This window comes from Balaenoptera ricei, chromosome 2 (assembly GCF_028023285.1).
Source record: "Balaenoptera ricei isolate mBalRic1 chromosome 2, mBalRic1.hap2, whole genome shotgun sequence".
Lineage (NCBI taxonomy): Eukaryota > Metazoa > Chordata > Mammalia > Artiodactyla > Balaenopteridae > Balaenoptera > Balaenoptera ricei.
The window spans coordinates 64,848,715-64,872,365 of record NC_082640.1 but is presented as its reverse complement, the minus strand read 5'-3'; the positions used below and the strand labels follow the sequence as shown (position 1 = coordinate 64,872,365).

Here is a 23,651-nt window from a genome sequence, read left to right as displayed (position 1 = left end):
TATAGCAAAAAAGATTACCTTTGTCTTGCTCTGAATCCTCTACATAGTGATTGCAAAAGGATAATTTTGTTCCTTTGTTCTTGATACCTCTTACTTTCCCTGTAGCCTTTCCATCTCGCCTGTATGCAAATAGCAGCCAGGTGCCTCCGCCTATAGTGCTCCCTCCATTTCTGCTGGATGACGATGGCTGCAGTCCGGAGCTCCAAATACCGCTGCCTCTCTAAGTAAGCACGCCAGGAAGCTTGAAGAAGAGTGGCTGCACTAGCCATAACTAAAGCATCCTGCTGCACAGCTGCATCTCTGACCTGCTTCTGATTTAGGTAATTCCTCCAGAATCGCTGTGGGGAAGACAAAATAATAAAAACTGTTGTCATATCTTATAACACATTCTCACAGAAATTTCTTATGTCATAACTAGAGGTTAAGTGGCTAAACAGCTAAACTGTGGGTGGTTAAAGTAAAAAAAGTTCCCTTTTCCAGATATGCCTGGCTAAAATAACTATTTTAGATAATATAACCTCAATGAAGTTAATTATACAACTTAAAGTAATTTAAAACTTTTTGATGCTTTCATGCCCTACAAATTAATTTTAACAAATTACATTATATTCTCACCTACAATTTGCCAATACTAATGGGTTTAACGTCAACGTGTATACACTGCAAAGATTAAGATATTAAAGATTTTCTTGTACAAACAGTAAAGATCCTGTGGAAAACAGCCATTATATAAATCAATGAGGGAGAAAATAAAAGATAAATGTAAAATATGATACCTTTCATCCAAAATGAATACATAACAACAACAATGTACATATAATTCTCAACTATCACTCAGAAAACTAAAAATAACTTGCCAACAAAAATTAAGGCACATAACTCCTTTGCCCCTAATCATACCTCGCAAGACATTATAACTATAAATTCAATTTAATTTCAATTGAACTCCATTAATATTTATTAAAAGTCTATTATTATATGCCAGGTAATCTGTTGGATGCTGTGAACATTTAACAAATGAGTAGGACACATTCTCGCCACTGAAGAAATTTACATTCTTACTTAAATGTTTCACAGTAAAACAGTTCTAGTTACTAAAACACAGGCTAAATAAACTAGCCAATTTCATGCAAAGACTCTTGTTTCCTACCTGGATGATAACGGATGCCTGTCTCAGATGGAGGAAATGCTGCCTACACAGCAAGGCCCTGAACCATCGCTGCAACAATATGATTCTGCGGAGCACCTCTTGGTGAAGCAGATCTTGGAGGTGTTGTCGTTCCTGCTCCTTTAGGAATACCTACCAGAAGGAAAAAAGATGAAGCATACAGCTTAAGAAGAAATGAGAAATTTATTTCATGCATCATCATTCCTATGGTAAGCTTTTTTAGAGAAGAACAGACACAGTGGCAGACAGGTACAAGCAGTACTGATAAATATTTCCATCAACTTAGCCAAAGTAGTCATTCTCAAACTGGAAAGGAGGCATTAGAATATAGAAGGGGAACTGGAAAGGTGAACATCACTACAAAAATCCCAGTGCCAGAGACTGTGATACATTATTCCCTTGGGAACTTCACCATTAGGAGCCAATGTAGTACTGGTAATATTAATATGTCATATTTTTCAAGGATGTTGGAGTGGGGAAAAAAAAAAGATGACAACCACAGATTTTAAAGTTTGATCATAATATGAATAAACCAATAATGATAGTCTTTTTGAAACGCAGTATGCGTCAAAGGCTTCTTGCTGCCCAAAGCTATTCATCAGTTTACTTATTTACTCCTTCATTCTATTATAAATCTTTAGGAATTCAGGGGGATACAAAGATAACTTAGACATAGTCCGTTTGGAAACAGGATTTACACTTCAACATTAAGAGCAGGTAGATATTAAAAACTGTATATATTTAAGGTGTACAATGTGATGTTTTGATGTATGTATAAACATTTTGAAATGATTACCACAATCTAATTAACACATCCATCACTTCCCATTTTTGTCAAAAATTTAAAAATATTCTTAGAAAGTACAGATAGATATTAGATACCCAAAGAGGAAAACAGTAAGCTATTCAGGGCAAGAGACAGAGGACTCCACCTGAGCAAAACAAGGAGTTGGAAATAAGAATAAAGGTACAGGGACTCCCCTGGTGGTCCAGTGGTTAAGAATCCACCTGTCAAGGCAGGGGATGTGGGTTCGATCCCTGGTCGGGGAACTAAGATCCCACATGCCGCAGCCCAACTAAGCCCACGTGCCGCAACTACTGAGCCCGCGTGCCACAACTAGAGAGAAGCCTGTGCACCGCAATGAAGATTCCGCCTGCTGCAACTAAGACCCAACACAGCCAAATAAATAAATAAATAAATTTCTAAAAATGTAAAAAAAAACTTATAAAAAAAAGAATAAAGATACATACTGGGATGATGGAACAATTAATGGCGTGAAGTGGGGCTTCCCTGGTGGTGCAGTGGTTAAGAATCCACCTGCCAATGCACAGGACCTGGGTTCGAGCCCTGGTCCAGGAAGATCCCACATGCCGTGGAGCAACTAAGCCCGTGCGCCACAACTACTGAGCCTGTGCTTTAGAGCCCGCGAGCCACAACTACTGAGCCCACATGCCACAACTACTGAAGCCTGCACACCTAGAGCCCATGCTCCGCAATGAAGAGTAGCCCCTGCTCGCCGCAACTAGAGAAAGCCCACATGTAACACCAAAGACGCGTTGCAGCCAAAAATAAATAAATAAATAATTTTACTATAAAAAAGAAAAAAAGTGTGAAGTCACAACATGGAGGTTCTTGAAAAAGAGAAAGATGTTTAGATTTAATGAGGAGGTTATAAGGGGATTATTATTGTGCAGGAGGCTGACATAAAGTATATTAAGATGATGATTTTGATACTATGGGTAGAGTGAGTTAAATGGAATAAAAAATAGACTGGCATTAGATGATGGATCTGTTTACTATAAGAGAAATGTGTGAGAGCTACAAAACAGAACTAAAATGGAAACAGTAAGAATGGAGAAAAAGGGAGAGATGTGAGAAACAGTTATAAGGAAAAAAACAGAAACGGAACTTTGTAAAATGATTAAAGGGTAAGCCAAAATATGATTATGGTTTCTAGCCTAAGAAACTAGAAGAAAGGTGACAGAGAAAAAGAGTAGTTAATTAGTTAAAGACAGTAGGGGAATCCGGATAAGGTCACTTTAGGCAAATTGAGTTGATAATTACAGTGCAATACCTAGGAAGAAATGCTTTTTAAGCAGTTAAAATTATAGGCAGCACTAGAGCATTGGCCATAAGCTCTTTGATTAATACTGACTATATTATTAAGTAAAAGTCTTGGCCTAATCGATTTCCTTATGATATCTGGTACACTATCTTTCTTATAAACATTCTCCTCGGCAAAGACTGCCATTATTACTTATATACAAAAATGCACTCAATCTGGCAAAAGCTGTATACATTATATTTACCATGGATTTTCCAACTTGATAATTATCTGGATTAAGATTTATTTTCCTGAAGAAATCCTGAATGTTAAATTTGGATGGAATAATATTTCGGGGAAGAAGTACGTGGAAATGGCTCACAAAATCCTGAAAAGTGAAAAGAAAATGTTGTAAAATCACAAAAGAATTATTTGTAAACAAAATCCTAAACTAGCTAATTGTCCTTTTATTGATCTTTTTCTCATTATTTTAAACAAGGTGAAACCAAGAAATTACTTGTTAATTTAAAATATTTCAAAAGGTTAATTAGTAAAATGGTGGGGGGAGATAGTGATTCCTACATATTTTGTTATCAAAGGGGAACGAAAGAAGAAAAGAAGGGCAGAATCTAATTCTCCCTTTGAGAAAGCTGTACTAAAGACCAAAGGAAAGGTTATTTAACAAAAATCTGAATTTTTTAGCAGAAAAATAAGCAAAGGTGACAGCTATTTCAGGGTACAACTGAGAATAAAGCTTTCCCTCAACAGTAAAGACCTGCTCAGCTGCTGAAAAGCTTCAAAATAATTTTTATATCCATAGCAGCAGTAGCTGATGAGAACAGTTGTGAGCCTTGCTGGCAGCCTCCTATGTAAGAAAATCCTGCTGAGAAAACTTTAGGAAAAATCAAATAGGATCTTTTCTTTTGAACTAGATAGTTCTGATTGAAGTATTTCAATTACTGGCATAATCAGTGTGAAGAACTGCCATGTTATGAGTAAACTTATATTAACAAACATTCAGATCAAATGAGAATAGCCAAGTAGTGGATTCTATTACAACACAAGCTTAATGAGATTGCTGTCATTCAATGGAAATGAGTATTCTCTATCCCTCTTCAATTCTGTATGCAAAAGATAGAATGTAAAGGAAGAATCAGGAGAAATAAACAAGTGAGACCCAAATAAAAAATAAGCAAGGCATAGGAATAATTTACTTGATGTACAAATACATTTAAATATCACTATAAAGCATAACCTGGAAAGAATATTTGCAGCTGTATCCTGATTGGCGAATTCGAACTGTCTCCAGCATCCCAGTGTACCGAAGCTGTCTAAGTACCAAGGCATCACTGAACCTTAATGGCAACTAAAACAAAGCAAATGGAAAAAAGATTAACCCAGGAAAATAGATCTCCAAATTAATGTTTGTCTTATAAGTGTAGTTAAGTTTTGAATATCTAGGAATTGACTGGAGGCTGTCTGGTTAAGATACAGCAGAGGTGATGGGACAATCTTACCTCCCTAGCTGGTAGCTTCAAAAAAGTTCTAACTGCCTGACCAAAAGGAAAAAAGAGACACCAACCTTCCAGGCTTCTCTACTTGCAGAAGAAGAGGGCCTTCAAAGCTCAAAAGGAATGTAGCTGCCCACAGGCCACATAGTCTAGTCACTATAAAATTCGTAACACGATTAACCTACTTATACATAGTCAAGACTGTCTATATTTTTATTAAGTAAGATTTTATCTACAATCTCACTCAGAAACGACTTACCCCACACTCTTCCAGTTGCCTTGGTTAACTTGAGAGCTGACATATTTCTTCTTGTATGACCAGTACAAGGTTAAAAGAAGTTTACTTCCCTAGTTTTTGCTGATAATACTGGTATGACACATTGAAAAACAAAAAATTCCTATAATCCCTGAGAATTGATCTCTCATTGTATAGGCATCAACAGGGAAGAGGCTAAAGGGAGGCATTCGATCATCACCATTCGTGACACTTTGTCACTCCTAGGTATCTCATACGCATATTTTTAGACATTCAAAAGAGGCTGTATTTGGAGCTTCTGATATTTCTCCCTATTTTCTGAATACTATTTTCAATGATCCACTAAGGCAATCCCAAATATTTTCCTGCAGAAAGATGGGGCATACTAGCTGTCAAAAAAAAAAAAAAAAAAGTCAAGTGGGCAACTTATGTTAAATAATAATAGCAGTTAGTATTTAGTACTTATTCTGTGCCCTTAAATACTTCATTAATTGAACTCTTTGCATAGCAAGAATAACAGGGACTCAAACTTCTATTTAACTGTAAATAAAATGGTTTCCTCTTTTGTCACTATAAAAGAATGGCTAACATTTACTAAGTGCTTAGTATGGGCCAGGAAGATTCTAAGTACTTTATAGGTATTGACTCATATGTATTCACAAAACACTATGAGGTTGGTCCTACAATTCCAGTATATTCTTAAACAGATGAAAATATTTAAGGCATAGAAAGGTTAAGTAACTCATCTAAGATCACAAAGCTTATAACTAGCAGTGCTAGAGACTGCTTATTAAGAATTAAGAAAGCTGAACCTAATTCCTACGACATTTTAGCAGTTTGGGTTAGAACTATTTTTTTCCTATGATGGACATAAAGATGACAACTGTTTACACTTAACAGGTATATTTTGCAAAGCTCTAATAAGGGGGACTGTCATATAAAACAAGAAGAAATCAAGAATGTTGAGTATCTTCCCTGTTTTGAAGAGACAAGAATCTCTAAGCATGAAAAATGCCACGCAAGTTCTGTAAGAATAATTGATACCTTATATCTAAACAAGAGAGATTAACCTTGGTACGGGTAACAAAAGTTGCATAAAATTCTTTTATATGATGGAATTTCAAGAGATTTTTGCTTCTGCAGGAGATGCTAAATTCTAGGAGATGCTAAATTGAGCCCATATAAATACTTTGCAGGCAGGTAAGTGAGGAAATAAGAAGGATATTCATAGAAAATATAGAACACTGTTTTCCTTACAAAGATTATAGATAGCTCTTCCCCGCCACTTATTCTCCTTAGAAAGAATTTAAAGCTTGGTTTGAAGTAAGCTGAGCTAGAAGCTCTTATTTACAGACATTTTTACCTTTTCGGCATTAGAGCGAATGCATTTTACAAAATATGGTTCTGCTTGATCAAGTGTTTCCATCAGCTTGCTTAATGAGGCCTGCAATACAAAGCAATATAATTAGCACATACTCTCATTCCAAACTGGCAATGAATGGTTTATAAATATAAACAACAATGTTGGTAAAATATGCAAAAAAAAGTGGTATACATAGAAATAGGTTTGTTTCGGAAAAGCACATTGTGTACACTGCCATATTGATTAAACTGAGGCCAGTTAAGGATGAGGATGGCAGTTTAACTTTAAAGCTGACAGACTGGCAATGGTAAATATTGCAGATATATTTTATAGTAATCTAAGTCTATAATAAATTTTTTACCTTTCTTCACATTTCATGAAACAACTTCATTCAAACTCATGCAGTCTTAGAGTAACTTTGGGAAAAACATCCAGTAGGGTATCCAGGAAGGTAGTAGTCCCCTGCTTCAATTTTAATGTTTGAGTATGTAGTGATGTTCCCTCTTTCATTCCTGATGCTGATAATTTGTGCTTTGTCTCTTTTTTCCAGATTAGTCTGACTGGAGGTTTATAAATTTTCTGATATTTTCAACAAACGAGCTTTTTTATTTCATTGGTTTTTCTCTATTATTTTTCTGTTTTCGATCTCACTGATGATTTCTACTTTATCATTTCACTCCTGCTTGCTTTGGGTTTAATGTTTTTCTTTTTCTAGTTTCTTAGGGTAGAAGCTTAGATTAGTGACTTAAGGCCTTTCTCCTTTTCTAATAAGAGCATTGAATGTTATAAATTAACCTTGGAGTACTGATTTAGCTGCACTGCACAAACTGTGACATTTTATTTTCATTCCATTTAAAATATTTTTAAAATTGTCCTTCCTCTTTGACTCGTGTTTTATTTAGATGTCTTTTTAATTTGCCAAATATTTGGGGATTGTTATCTTTCTTTTATTGATTTCTGGTTTAATTACAGTCAGATAACATATTTTGTTTATTAGTATTCTATTTATCTGTTGGCTTTTCAGCTACATCTCTTTGTACTGTTTTGTGTGTGTGTGTCTGCTCTACGGATAACAATATACCAACCTAACCGCACAGTATACTTAGAGTCAATATTTTATGATTTCAAGTAAAACTTAGAAGCCTTACAATCACATAGACTCCTGTTATTGCTGTCCTATATATTACATCAACATACACACTTTTTTTACTTTTAGGTGTTCTTTTCGTGTGTGTTACTGTAATATAATACACATAATATAAAATGCTTGAATCATAAATATGCAGTATGATGAATTTTCACAAAGGGAATACACTCTTGAAACCAGAGCCCAAATCAATGAATAAAATATTATTAGAACCTTAGACGTCCCTCTGTGCTCCATCCCACTGAACTTAGCAAGATCACTGTACATAGGCTACCTGCCTCCACCCTCCACATCTCAACCAAGGGTAACCATTATCCTGACTTCCAAGATGGTAAGTCAGTTTACCTGCTATTAAACTTTATATAAAGAGAAAGATACACTATGTACTATCTTGTATTTGTTGCATACAATTGTATCTTGTACATTTTCAGCACTATATAGTAGTGATTCATTATATGACTATACCACAGTTAAATTATCTGTTTAGGATGGATATTTGGTTGCTCAAGTTTGGGCTGTTAGGAATAAAGTTGCTATGAACAATCTTCTACATGTCTTTCAACCGTTTTCCAAAATGCCTGCATCGATTTATATTTCAATAGCAGTGTATAAAAATTCTGGTTGCTCTACATCCTTGCCAATACCTTGCATAATCAATCTTTTTTATTTCAGCCATGCTGGGAAGTGTGTAGTATTATTGCCTTATAGGCAGTTTTAATTTTCATTTCCCTGATGAATAATAAATAATATTGAGGATGTATTTGATAGGCTTATTGGCCTTTTGGATAACATCTTTTGACATAAGACAGTTTTGCTTGTTCAAGACCTTTGCCCATTTCTATTAGGTTGTCTTTTCAAGAACTGATTTGTGGTTTTTCATATATTCCACATATAAAGTCTTTTTCAGTTGTATTGCAAGTATATGCATATACCCTGTAGCGTGCCCTTTCATTCTCTTAATAGTGAGTTTGTTTTTAACAGTTTTATTGAATTACAATTTACATACTATAAAAATGTATCCATTGTAGTGCATAGATCAATGATTTTTTTAGTAAATTTATACAATTGTAAAACCATCATTACAATCCAGATTTAGAAATCTTCCACCCATCCCCTCAAAAGGTCCCCTCCTGCCCATCTGCAGTCAATAACTGCCTCCACCCAGAGTCCCAGGCAACCACTGGTTCACTTTCTGCTGCTATAAATAAACCACCTTTGAAAAAAATAATCCTCTTTAGACATCTTTTCCTCTCACTATAAAACCAATATGTATCTACTGTAGAAAACAGAATACATAGATACATATTCGAGAATAAAAATCAGTTTGGTTGAGTTTGTGTAATGACTTAATTCTTAGTTCCAGAGGTAGAACTAGAAGCAGATTATTTTCTTCAAATCGATGGGCCTTTACGCAGAGAACTCAGATTTCTGCCAAAAAACCCAAAGTTAGAAAAACCCTTAGCCAAGGAAGAGAAACACTTAGAATTTCCACCACTACAAGCAAAGGACTACATTGACTAATGATGTAGTGGTAGATATATTTCCCAGCAATCTGTGGGTCTCTGAGCAGCTAGGCATGCGTGTCTTGTCAGGCCAAGAGAGGGGCAGTAGTTTTATCCGCACGTTTCAGCAGATATAACAGCAACAGCATGTGCATGACCTATTATCCTAAGAGAAAGCCACAAAACTCCTTTTAAAGCATTAACTGAGCAGACACATGGTGCCTATGAAGTGGCCTCCTTTCATATACAGCTCTATGCATAAACAATGCATAGTTTCTGCCTCATGATCAAGTTGCATCATCTCGCTCATAACTTAAGACTTTAGCTACTTTATTTGACAGTCTGGTGGCTAAAAGGATACTAACATTTGCTGGCAGTAGACAAAGTCTCAAAAGAGAATAATCCAGAGTAGGGTGAGGGTGGCTGTTTACCTAACCACTGAAATAAGAAAAATTTACATATGGTCTACCACCTTGTTATTTGTTTCTATTTGTTTAATCTGCTCTTTCTTTTATCCTGTCTTTTTAAAACTGAGTATACAGTTGACGCTTGAACAACACAGGGGTTAGGGGTACTGACCCTCTGTGCTGTTGAAAACCCACATGTAACTTTAAAGTTGGCCCCCGGTATACTTGGTTCCACCCTATCTGGAGTTCCGAATCCTCAGATTCAACCAACTGCTGATCGTGTAAAACTGTAGTGTAACTATTGAAAAAAATCCATGTGTAAGTGGACCCATGCAGTTCAATCAAGGATCACCTGTATTTTATGATTCCATTTTAGTTCTGCTATTAGCTCATTACCTATGATAAGCTTTTATTTTTTTAAGGATTTCTCAAGACTTTACATCTTTAACATATCACAGTCTGCCTTCAAATAATGCTACACCATTACCTGTATAGTGTACAGTATACAGGTAATGGTGTAACTTTACAAGAGTATAAACTTTACAACAGTATAAACTTATATTTAGCCCCTCCCTTCTTTTGTGCTACTTTTGTCATACGTTTTATTTCTACCTCACAATATATTATTATTTTTTTCTTCTATAGTCAATTATCTTTCTAAAAAATTAAAAGAAGATAAAAAGTATTTATTATAGTTAATTACACTTCTATCATTCTGGCAATCTTAGTGTTTTGTATAGATCCAAAATCTATGGTTTTCTCATCATTTTTATCCCAAATTTAACATTCTTATAATGTAGATTTCCTGGCAATGCATTCTCTCAACTTTTGTTTGTCTGAAAAAGTCTCTATATAATCTTCATTACTCACATGCATAGAATTTTAGAGTGACAATTTTTTTTTTTTCCCCTTTCAGTCTTTTAAAAATACTACTCTTGGGGCTTCCCTGGTGGCGCAGTGGTTGAGAATCTGCCTGCCAGTGCAGGGGACACGGGTTCGAGCCCTGGTCTGGGAAGATCCCACATGCCGTGGAGCAACTGGGCCCGTGAGCCACAACTACTGAGCCTGCGCGTCTGGAGCCTGTGCTCCACAACAAGAAAGGCCGCGATAGTGAGATGCCCACGTACCGCAATGAAGAGTGGCCCCTGCTCGCTGCAACTAGAGAAAGCCCTCCTCGCACAGAAATGAAGCCCCAACACAGCCAAAATTAAATTAAAAAAAATACTACTCTTGAATTCTGGCTTTCATAGTTTCTGATGAGAAACCTACTGTTATTCTTATCTTCATTTCATGGCACATAAATGTTGTCTTTTTTCTCTGGCTGTATTTAAAATTTTCTCTTTTTAACTGGCTTTAGCAATTTGATGTGATGTGTATTGGTGTGTTTAGGCTTGTTCTGCTAGGGGTTTGTTGAAATTCTTTGATCTTTGAGCTTATATTATTCATAAAAATAAGGAAATATTTTGGTCATTATTTCTTCAAATTTTTTTCTGTATCCCCCTCTCTTGACTTTCCTTCTTAGATGCCAATTACACCTATGTTCAATGATCTAATATTTTCCCACAAGTTACTAATGCTTTTTTTCATTTTTTCCATCTTTGTTATTTCTCTCTGCACTTTAAAGTAAATGTAACTTCTAATTCACTACTTCGGCAAATAGGTGTTAATCTCATGTAGCTTATTTTTATTTTCAAATATTACATTTTTAATCTTTGAAAGTTCCATTTAAGTCTTTTTCGTATCTTCTATTTTTTCTCATCATTATTCATGTTTTTCTTTGGACATATTTATATGATTTATAATAGCTATTTTGAGATCCTCATCTAAATGCTATTTCCATAATCTCTGTCATTTTCAGATCTGTTTCTTTTTCATTTTTCAATATTTATTTACTTATTTGGTTGCACCGGGTCTTAGTTGCAGCAGGCAGGCTCCTTAGTTGTGACTCGCAGGCTCCTTAGTTGTAGCATGCAAACTTTTAATTGCGGCATGCATGTGGATCTAGTTCCCTGACCAGGGATAGAACCCCAGCCCCCTGCATTGGGAGCACGGAGTCTTCACCACTGCGCCACCAGGTAAGTCCCTAGATCTGTTTCTAATAATTTTTTTCTCCCTTGCTATGGGTTGTTTTTTCCCTGATTCTTTGCATGCCTAATAATTTCAGATTGGATGCTAGTGTGATTTTACATTGTTGGATTTTGTTATATTCCTTTAAAGAGCAACAGACATTTTCCCCTGGGGCTGTTAAGTTATATAGGATCACTTTGATTCTTTCAAGACTTGCTTTTATTAAGCTTTGCGAGGGCAGGTTCAGAGCAAAGCCTTGGCATTTGTTTGGATTCCCTCTCCCTGGGCTATAGCAAACTGCCTTTATGCAGTAACCTGGGACTTGTCTCATTTATTTCCCTCTTCTCAGGGATCATAATCCTGCAATGCTTACTGTCTAATATCTAAAAACATTCTATTCTTATCTTTTTTCCAGTTTTCTAGTTGTTTATAGCAGAAGGGCAATTCCTCTATGGGTTAATCCTTCATGAGTTCTATGATTTCATTTTGATGAAAGTAAATATTCATTCACAAGAAGTGTGTGAAGTCAAAGACAGCTGGGTGCCATCTATCTCCAACACTTCTAATTTCCTCACCTGTACAATAAGAATGACAGTATTTATCTCACAGAATTGGAGGAAAAATAATGTATATGTATAAATATTTAGTAAAGGATCTGGAAAATGTAGTACTCATTACTTTTGTAATATTTCACAATGTATTACAAACATTAAAGATGACTCTTTTTGCAAATGTTAAACAAAATACATGAATTTAATTTGAAAATATCCATAATTCCTGAATTTGGGGGATTTTAAGGGACATGATAGGATTGTAATTATAACTAAGTTTTATTGTAATATCTATAATGTGTACTCTTCAGATTAAAGTCTGAGTTTGGTATACAGGCACCTGTAAAAGATCCAAGGTAACAAAATAAAGGACACAACAGCTTAATGGTTCTCCCCTTCATAATTATGAGATTAATGCTTCCTTTTCAGATACCAAGCTCACCACGTTACCTTTTGATCAGAATTTGGCTTCCCACCTTGATCTGCTAATCAGGAGGAAATGTGATCATGAACTAACAATTATAACAAGTCTGCCTATGACTCTTATTTCTCATTGTATATTAATAAACTTTGATACTGTTTTACAGCAGTGTTTATAGTTTATCAGTCAGCATGATATTTTTTTCCCTGTAAATTCAACTTTGCATTTCTAAATCCATAAAGTGAAAACCCAAACTCTGGGATGTGAAGACAGCGCTGAGGTATAGACAGACCTGTCTGGTCAAGCAACATCTCTCTCTTTTTTTAAATAATCAAATACCATTAACCCATAGGATTGTGATTTAAGAAGGATTTTTTTTTAATTCATGGCAGAGCTTCCATTATATATTCAATTGTCTTTCCTTTAACTTTATTAGCACCTAATAAGTTGTTTGGCTCTTTGATCTTGTTTTTTTGTTGTTTTTTTTTAAAGAGCACTTTGACCAAGTAGCTTTTATAGAATCAAATTCTTCTCTAGGCCTATGGTGAAAATTGTCTAAAATAAAATGACATTTCTAGCCTACAGTTTGAAGAACTGTGCTTATAAATCAAACAAGATCATATCCAGTGATATCTTAGTAGATAATTTACATTCAGGTATCCTGGATTAAACAGGAGCACTGAAAAACGTGATAACATAGAAGTACAGCTATCGGCAGATAAAGAAATTTTTAGTTAACAGTGAACGACGCCTCTGTGATAAAAGCATGAGGTAGGGTAAAATTATGTAAAGCACTGTTACCTTTAAGATTTTCAGCTCTTTTTCATAAATATCTAGCAAATGAATAGAATGTTAGAGATGATTTGAGAAGAATGGGAAGAATTCGAAGAGAATTTTGTAAAGTTATTCTGGAGGTTATTTGGTTAATTTATTATGATCATATTTATTCCTAAATGCCCAGTTACAACGAAAGGAACTGGATTCCTATAAACACAAAACTAAAATAAACAATCAAGAAAAAACTTACAATTCCATTGAGTTAAATGTTGATGGCAGTAGCATGAGGTTTAAATATATAGGGAGAAATATACATCATTATGTTAACAGTGACCATATCTGGGCAGTCAATTTTCTGATGCTTTTCTCCTCACACTGAAAATAATGAATTACTCTTTGGGATATGCACTATCCAGAGATACAAGGATGAGAAACAAAAGCACTTGACTTTTTTCCCCCATCTTTGGTACTTCCATCCAAAATGACCATTATAGCATAGCTTTTTAGTCACAGGAATCATATCCCATTCAGGTATCTTGCAGATCACTTTGACCTTACAATGTCAATGTGAACAAAACAGATTCCTCTTTGTTAAAAATAAAAGGAAAAAAAGGTAAAACAGGAAACAACCTGAAACTGGGCACTGATGCTGGGAGGTTTCTTCTTCTTGTGCAAATGAAGAAGAGACTTGGTAATGCGATCCTGTAGGGTCAGTCTTGTCAGGTGCTTTAAAGACTTTACTTCTAGCAAGTGCTGAAAAGCAAGGGGAAAAAATCAAATTCTTCATATAAATTAATCTAAGAATAGGAAAAACAAAATTGTAAGCCAGTTTTCATTATTCCTGCGTATAATGACTGTGGTGAATATGAGCGATTAATATTCAACGTCCATTTTTACCCTCCTTCTGCTTTCTTACAGAAGCTTACCAGCTAAAAAGAAACTACATTTCCCAAACTCTCTTACATCTCAGGTTCTGGATGTGATTTAAGTTCATCAATTCCCACACGTGAAACTGGGAAGGTCTAACTGAGGCAGAGGCTTTGGCTACTAGCTTGTTTCTGCTGGCAAACACGTACACAAAAGTACTTTAGTTTTCGGTGGTCCCAGTGCCCAGGCACTACTTTTTAAAGTGTTGTGAGGCAGAGTGCAGGGCAGTTGTGTTGCCACTGCAACTCTAGTAAAAGCACCTTAGCCCCGAAGCCAACAGTTGTAGCAGCTTCTTCTTGATTCCTGGATTACACCACAGGTGGTATGAGCCTGGAAGCAGCACCAGTGATAGTGGCCTCCTCATTTCCTAGCTTCAGTTCTGCTCCGTTGTTTTAATACTTCTGATGATTTCTGTAAGCACCTCTTTGAATTAAGTCCCTTTCTACTTAAAAATATCTATGGTGGTTAGTTATCTGCAACTGAATCCCGACTCACACAGCTAATAAATTAAATTCAATCCCTGGGCTATATAGTAGGTAAGCCAGGAACACGTACACAGAAAAAAAGAAAACGTAGTCCCTATCGACCCACATCCTGAGGTCCTAATTATTAATCTTAAAAATAAGATATGAGTTACACATAAAGCAACTAAAGAATACAAAACAGGACACTAATAAAGTATTTTGGAGCTTTTTTTTAGCTAATCATTAATCAATTTTTAAAATCCTACTAATTTATGGCTGTGAGTTTGTCAATGGAAAAAATGTATCTATACAGATGTGCAACTGCATATGTTATTTAAAAAGTAGTAAAAGTTTTATTGTATGAGAAGCACAGAATTGAGTTAAAAGTATGACAAATTAAAAGACTAAAAAATATTAATTCTGACAAGATAAACATTAAAAAATAAAAACTTCCAAGTGGCATTAAGTACAATATACATTTAAACAATTCCACCTAAGAAAAAATATTTTCAATAATGACAAAGACTTATTATCCATATATAAGAACTGTAAAAAAAATCCTTTAAAAAATACATCCAGTGATAATAAATGAGCAGAAGACTTCAACAGGCAATTCTCAAAATATAAATGACAAGTAACATAATGACAATCAATCTCACTTTTAATCAAAGAAACACACATTTTCTTTTAAGGTGATTTTCTGCACATCAGATTGGCAAACATAGTAAAGGCTGATAAAACCCAGTATACATGAAATAGGCATATTTATGCACTGTTCTTAGGAATGCAAATCATTATAATCTTTCTGATACACCATTTCACGTCTATGTATTTATCTAAGGAGAGCTCTGAAAGTTATTTCTGACAATCTACTTCAAAAAAATAGTGAAAAATTTTGGGCTTCCCTGGTGGCGCAGTGGTTGAGAATCTGCCTGCCAATGCAGGGGACACAGGCTCGAGCCCTGGTCTGGGAAGATCCCACATGCCGCGGAGCAACTAGGCCCGTGAGCCACAACTACTGAGCCTGCGCGTCTGGAGCCTGTGCTCCGCAACAAGAGAGGCCAAGACAGTAAGAGGCCCGCGCACCGCCATGAAGTGGTCCCCACTCACCACAACTAGAGAAAGCCCTCGCACAGAAACAAAGACCCAACACAGCCAAAAATAAATAAATAAATAAATAAATAAAATTAAAGAAAAAAATAGTGAAAAATTCTAAACAAAAGAGATAAGGAACTATACAGAATTTTTTTCATAAAGTATGCTTCATTCACACAACTGAATACTATACAGCTCCTAAAAATACTGTAACCTATATTTACTGACATGGAAAAATATCTGCAAATACTCTTGACCAAAAAAACCCCACACAAAACAATAATATATATGTAAATATATATAGTACATGTGTATATTGAATTTTGAGAGTTTATACTTTATTTTTATTAGCATTTTTGAATTCTTACAAAAAGATTCATGGTATATTAAGAAAAAAATAATTTTACATACTGGTCAGGACTCAGAAGAGTTTTGTGGTTTATCCATAAGTAAAATGAAATTAGCACCGAAGCCTAAAATTATTTCCCCCCCAAACATTTAAGATACTTCTGATAAAAAGACCTCGGAAATGGTTTCATTTTATAAACCATATCTAAAGCAATGGTAAAATTAATTACTAAATGTCACTATGTGAAAAAGGGTCAGATGAACTGTGAAAAATACAAGTAACTATTTTTTTTTAAACTATTAAAAAGTCCTTCCCATCAAGGAATTTAATTAGAAAGGTAAAAAAAAAAAAAAAAATCCACATTCATTCTTATCTCAAGGTCTTTCCAATCTTTTCATTTGCTTGGAATACTCTATAGCTAGACCTTTACATTGCTTGACTTTTCTTAGCATTCAACTTATAGCTTAAATACCCAAACTTTCTCATAAAGCTATTTTCTTAAATACCCCAAAGGTAGCCCACCTCTAAATCAATAATATGCCATTTCATTTTCCTCTTTGCACATAATATCATCTAAATCATCTTTTGTTTACTTGTGTATTTTTTTCTCTTTCTCTAAAAGAATCACTATGAGAGAGCAAGGATTCTCTGACTGGACTGTTTATCTCAGCACCTCCAATGCCTAAAACAGTGTCTGGTACTGCATACTCAATAAATATTAGTATGGATAAATGAATGAATGGTTAGCAAGTAATGATTTTTGAACAATGTTTTCCTCAGCAACTGGAGACCAGACTCTTGTCCACAAAACTCACCATGATTAGATCCATCAACAAATATGCAGTGATTACTACAGATTCTGTTCTAAGTGCTAGGAATACATTGCATTCAAGTACAGGGAAACAGACTATAAGGAAATTAAAAAATAAATGATAATCTGAGGGTTATTAAGATTTATGAAGATGATAAAACAGGGCAAGGAAGAAAGGAGAGACAAGGCGGAGCAGAACAATGTGGAAGACAGGAGGCTAAGGAGGCAAGAGAGAGATAAATCCAGTCAAGGGACAGCTTCAATAGTCCAGTATGATGTGACAAAAACCAAGAACTGAAATGTGGGCCCAAGATCTAGCAGAAAACAGATACGGAGCTAATTCCTTTCTTAGGTCTTCTGTTCGTTATCTACTTTATTCCTTTCTTAATTCCATCTTCATTGTTTAGCTTATTAAGATTAGTCAGTCCATTGTTTTTTAAACAATTATTTACTGCTTGCTGTGCAAGGTGCTGTAGCCACAAAGATTAAGAAGATATTGCTCATGTTGTTAAAGACAACTAAAATGGACAATAAACTTACCTTCAACGTTTGAGCCTGAGTGACTACAAAAATTCAGTAGGGGAGTGACAAACCAAAATCGCTTTGGGGATCAAGTCTGAGAGATGAGCAGGGTGTCAAAGTAGAAATGTACAACAAGGGAACTGTCAGTAAAAGACTGAAAATTTAAAGGTAGATCATATTAGAAAGGTATATTTAATAGAAGTGATGGTTTCAAGGTATGAGAGGGAAAGTACTCTCTAGGAGAGAACGGGAAAGAACTATCAAAACAGAACTATATTAACAGAAGGTTAAGGGCTGTTGGAGGTTATATGTGTTGAATATTTGCCTGTGTTTATTCAGAACTGTAATAAAAATAAAGCATTCTAAATCCTACCTATATCAATAAAATGAGGTACCCTTAATACAGGTAACTGAATCTTATTTCCAGTAGCAATAAAAGTTGTAGGGATGCGTACAATAATGATTCATACTCAAGGTAAGAAAGTGGCTGCAGATTTCACAAAAGAGCAAAAGGGAAAAGAAGTTCAGGTTATCTACACTTCTGTTGCTTCCTTCCACATCACATAAAACTAACTTAATGCAACCAAAATATCTTAATCAGCAAATGACCATAGTCAATGAGGATACAGGATCTGCTACTTTAATTTTATTAATATATACTTGTTTTGCCTTGGTTTGAAATGGACTGAAAGAAACAAGCAAAACACTCATTAAGCATAATTAGAAAAAATGAGGCATATTTAAAGAAGGGTAGGAAAGTAAGATGAAGAGTGAGGTTACTAAACAAAGCGCACGTCATGCCTACATGTATGTACACAGATAAGCCACAACTTCAGCTCTAACATTCTGGTAGCAAATATGAAGAAAATACTTATGATTTATTGAATACTAATCATGCACATACCAAATATATATCTCTCATCCTAACATATATTATCCCCCACATTACAAATGAAGAGACAGGTTAAGACAAGTTCGAGAACTTACTCCAAAAATCAAAGAGCAGGGACTTCCCTGGTGGCGCAGTGGTTAAGAATCCGCCTGCCAATGCAGGGGACACAGGTTCGTGCTCTGGTCCAGGAAGATCCCACATGCCGTGGAGCAACTAAGCCCAAGCGCCACAACTACTGAGCCTGCACTCTAGCGCCCACGAGCCACAACTACTGAGCCTGTGTGCCACAACTACTGAGCCTGCGCTCTAGAGCCTGTGAGCCACAACTACTGAGCCTGCGTACCACGACTACTGAGGCCTGCGCGCCTAGAGCCCATGCTCCGCAACAAGAGGAGCCACCTCAATGAGAAGCCCATGCACCACCACAACGAAGAGTAGCCCCCACTTGCTGCAACTAGAGAAAGCCCGCACACAGCAGCAAAGACCCAACGAAGCCAAAAAATTAATTAATTAATTAATTTTTAAAAAAATCAAAGAGCAAGTAACAGATCCATCATTTGAATGTAGGTCAGTTTGACTCCAAGGTCTATATTCTCATAGACTATGTTGCCTCTCTAATATTAAATATATGTACTTGAATATACAAGACACACTAAAATAAACTAAAAATTAGCCATATTTAATTTTAAAAGATTGAGAAATAGATGGGATTCCCATGATTGATGATTAAATGGAATCATTTACTTCAGATGTATCCAACATATTCTTGTTGGCTATCATGTAAAGTTTAAGAAGTTATAAAAGAATGTATATACATGTATAACTGAGTCACTTTGCTGTACAGCAGAAATTAACACAACATTGTAAATCAACTATAGTACAATTAAAAAGAAATAAGTTATCCATTTGAGGAGAGGGAAAAGAACAGCACAAACACTAGGCCCAGAGGTGGCATTCAATATACTAAAAGGCTAGAGAGACAGTGAAGGAAAAAAGAAAGACAAATGAACAATAAAGAATATGTGACAATGAATGTAGTCTCCTCTCTTTCTCTCTACATAAAATCATTTCATGTAAGACCATAATCACAAACCACTTAGGTAAATTTTCTTTGTGGCTTAAAACATATTTGTCACTACCACAAACCACATCAGCAGCACATTAAATTTTCTTTGGAAATATAAGGTGACTTAAGTAGAAGGAAAAATTAAAGACAGATTCATTTTCTTCTTTCTTGAACTAGAGAATCATGACAATAAATAGCTCTTTTTCAGTTCTTTTAGAATTTTGAAATTATGCCCATTAACAAAGTTACAAACAACAGGACTCCTTCTTTGGGAGAGCACAAGAGAAAGAAAAACTCTAAGATTTTTCTTTCTTTGGTAAATTTAATAAATATTTTGGAATGTAGATTAGAGTAGGCAAATTACAACCCCTGGGTCAAATCCTGCCCACTGTTTTTATAAGATTTATATGGTTGCAAAAAGAATTAAATAATATATGATGGCATGTGAATATCAAATGAAATTCAAATTTCAGTGCCCATAAATAAAGTTTTATTGGAATACAGTCACTCTCATTCCGTTACATATTGTCTACAGCTGCATTTGTGCTATGATAGCAGAGCTAAGTAATTATAACACAGACCAGACCAGATAAGCCTGCAAGCCTAACTTGACCTTTACAGAAAAACCTGGCTAACTAACGCTAATGATGATGAGAGTTAGGTAAGCATTACTTAGAAATTATTTTTAAATCAGATAAAATTCAAAATTTTATCTTAACCTGACTCAAGGGGAAATGAAACGATCTTATGCAAAAATGCAATTACTCAACAAAAATTTACATTTATATTCAGAAGCTCTTCAAACACTAGAAAATGGGACATATCACAAATATTTACCTGAACCATTAAACTGGGCCATTTCATAACATCCAGCATTATTTCTAAAATGGTTTCAACTGAATATACACAATTAACCTCTATTTTGGGTACAAATAAGATATTTCTTTTTTTGTTTATAAAGATCGTTTGCATGAATAATAAAAAAAAAATTATGAAGTGGGGCACTAACAGAAAAAATTTTTTCATAATACTCACCTTTGGAAGGCCAGGCTTGGATTTGACATTTTTGTTTCTCCTATAGAGATAAATCATACATTAGGAAAAAAAAAAAAAAAAAAAGCACTGTAGAGACACTGATTTCAAGGTCTCTACTAAAACAACAGATTATATACCCATTTCCAAGTTATAGGTCGCCTAAATGAAAACACTGTCTAATTCAACTAAGCAGTCACCCTTGGGAAGGAAGGATAAGCGAAGAAAAGAGATGCCTGCTCTGTAATACAACTACAAACACATTTAAGTCCGATGATAAGTAACATAATGTACATTCAAAGCTGAAGTTTCATTTTCTTTTGGATGTTAATAGGGCTCTGCATTCTTAAACCTACAGAGGCATTGTTTCTGTCATTTTAAACTTAAATAGATGCCTAATTTCATGAATTTTTAAAATGTACTTTTCACTAAGACTCATGATCTTCCATTTCTAGAAATTAAAAATTCTCTTTTGCCCTTTTTTCCCTTATTCATAATTCAGTATCACACTTATATCAAATCTTTTTTTTTTTAATGGCTACATACAGGGAATAAAGCCCAATGCTTATGAACATGGGCTGGGGTGTCAGGAAGACCTGGTCTTGAATCTAAGCTCTTTCACCTACTAATTCTGGAGTATAGCAAGACTCATACAAATTGAGCCTATTCACACTGTTAAGAGATGATTTAGGGATTAACGAATCCAATTCAGTCACACCTCTAGCTAGTGGTCAAAAAATATGCTTTGGAAGTGTTTGAAATATGTTGATATAAGTAGCTAAGAACTTTTTACTGGTCTACCATGCATGGTTATCTCTATGTCCTCAAACCAGTTCTAAATCAGGTAAGGAGGAATGGCAGGCTTGGGTAAGTGTTATAAATCACCATACAGGTGCCCCTTGAACAACACAGGTTTTGACTGTGTGGTTCCACTTATAAGTGGAATTTTTTTCAACAGTAACTACTACAGTACTACTTGATCTGAGGTTAGTTGAATCTGTGGATGTGGAATCACAGATACAGAGGAGCAGTGGATATGGAGGGCTGACTACAGGAAACACACAAATTTTTGACTGTCCAGAGGGTTGGCACCTCTAACCCATGCAGTGTTGAGGGGTAAACTGTATATGGCCCCATTCACCACTTCGTAAGGGATTTTCCTGCCCAATTTGTTAGGATTGTCAGAATTAAAGGACAACTGCAGTTAAAGACTAGGAATCCTAAAAAGAGCTGTTTTTGCTCTCTCTGGATGTAGGAGTCTGTTAAAGAGCAATAAAGAGTCATCTCCATAATAAGTATATTCAGTCATGATTCACCTGGTGAGATGAAAACAAACACCGGCTTTATAATACAGGAGATTGTCACAGCTCTAAATTCTGACTACTTTTGAGTCTTGTTTCACTCAAAATTCCACTCATGAAAATAATGCTTCATGATCACCTCTCTTCTTTTTTAGCCAGAAATTTTAAATCAGTCATAAAAAAGCAATCCACATTATTGATCAATACTAACGTGAGAATTCCATGGGCTCTCTCCAAGAGTTTGCTGCCAGCTGAATTAGCGAATATCCCATCTTTATCAAGCAAGGAGGTGTTACTTGATAGTCTGCTCTGGCGAATCCCAGTTCTGCCATTCCAGGCAAAATCAAATGTTTCACTGTAAAAATTAAATAGAGTACAATTTGCTTTGTTAATTGAGACATCTCTAAAACTCTATACATTTCTTAAAAAAGTAAAATAAAACTTTAAACACTAAAGTTAAAATTTAGAAAAAATGCTAAACCAGCAGAAAATGGTTTTATCAGAGAGATTACTGATTAATTTGGCTTATCTTTTACTCTTTCAGAACAAAAAATTTCTACGGATTCTAGCACATTCACATTCAAATGTGCATGAAAGTGAGCACATCATATAGCTAATACCTTTAAATATACCTCTTAACAAGCAGTAAATAATATAATGTATTATAATATAATGTCATGGCTTTTGTCTGTGTTTGAAGCCCAAACCCTCTTTCCTTTTTAAAAAGGATATATTAGCCACTGAGTGTAGCCACTTCTTTGAGTTTCACTTCTTTTCGGAGAATACTCATGTATGTAAAATATTAATAAAAACTGTATGCTTCTTCGCCTGTTAATTGTCTTTCATTAGTGTAACTTACAGGCCCGCAGCCACTGAACCTAAGAAGGCAGATGAAAAGTTTTTTCTCCCTGACAGTTTCATACTATGTAATTTGATTTACATAACATTTGCAAAATAACAAAACTACAGAAATGAAGAACAGATTAGTGGTTGCTAGAGGACAGGAAAGGGACATGGAAGAAGAAGGATAATACAAATAAGCAGCATGAATAAATTCTTTTATGATGATGAAAGAGTTCTGTATCTTGATTGTGGTGTTGGTTACACAAATCTACATATGGGATAAAACTGCAAAAACTACCCATACACACACACACACACACACACAGATTTTTTTAAATGGTGAGAACTGTAGTCTAGTTAATATTAATGTAACAATGTAATTTTCCTGGTTTTGATAATATACTACCAGTATATAGGATGTCATTTAAGGAAAACTGAGTGAAGGGTACATAGGACTCTATGAACTATGTTTTTCCTTTGTACTATTTTTGAAACTTCCTGCTTTTGAAAAATGGAATATAACCTTAAAATATTTATTTTCCAATTAGTTCTTTATTTAAACTATACTACTTTTTAGATAGCCAGGACAATATCTTTAAAATCTTGTAATAGCTTTGTTCTGTGCTCCTGGTCAAGCTTCTTACTAAGAACAACAGAAGATAAAAAAATAATCAAACATGCAAAACTTTATCTACAAAAATTTTCATCAATATCAAGAAAATCAGAAACAACTTAAATAACCAACAATTGGAAATAAATGAAAGAAGTTATTATAACCACCCCCATGGAAGTCTATAAGGTTATTAAAAATCATGTGGGAGAACAGTATTTAATGGCATAAAAAGCTGTCTGCATATATTATCAAATCTAAATATTGTTGCATGATACAGTTTTGTTTAAGACAATTATATTTATATACATGGAAAGAAGAATATATACCAAAAAAATTTTTAATGGACAAAATAGACAATTATTCAAAGAAGATATATGAATCATCAAAAAACATATACAAATCACTAATAGGCACATAAAAAGATGCTGAACATCATTATTTAGGGAAATATAAATCAAAACTACAATGAGATACTACTTCATTCCCTCTAAGACATGCAATAACAAAATGACAAGAATGTG

At 34.9% G+C, this 23,651-nt stretch overlaps 1 protein-coding gene across 9 annotated transcripts in view; it reads right to left on the bottom strand.

The window, feature by feature from the left end:
• The window catches only part of MYO9A (myosin IXA), a 278,184-nt gene that overhangs the window by 90,827 nt on the left and 163,706 nt on the right, over nt 1-23,651 (bottom strand). For all 9 annotated transcript variants that reach the window (XM_059912852.1, XM_059912849.1, XM_059912850.1 and 6 more), the window contains 8 exons: nt 21,886-22,029; nt 20,377-20,416; nt 13,846-13,968; nt 6,344-6,424; nt 4,469-4,579; nt 3,479-3,601; nt 1,151-1,300; nt 19-338 (listed from right to left, as the gene is read on the bottom strand). In XM_059912852.1, coding sequence (XP_059768835.1) covers nt 19-338; nt 1,151-1,300; nt 3,479-3,601; nt 4,469-4,579; nt 6,344-6,424; nt 13,846-13,968; nt 20,377-20,416; nt 21,886-22,029 — 1,092 coding nt within the window. The remainder of the gene's footprint in view (nt 1-18; nt 339-1,150; nt 1,301-3,478; nt 3,602-4,468; nt 4,580-6,343; nt 6,425-13,845; nt 13,969-20,376; nt 20,417-21,885; nt 22,030-23,651) is intronic.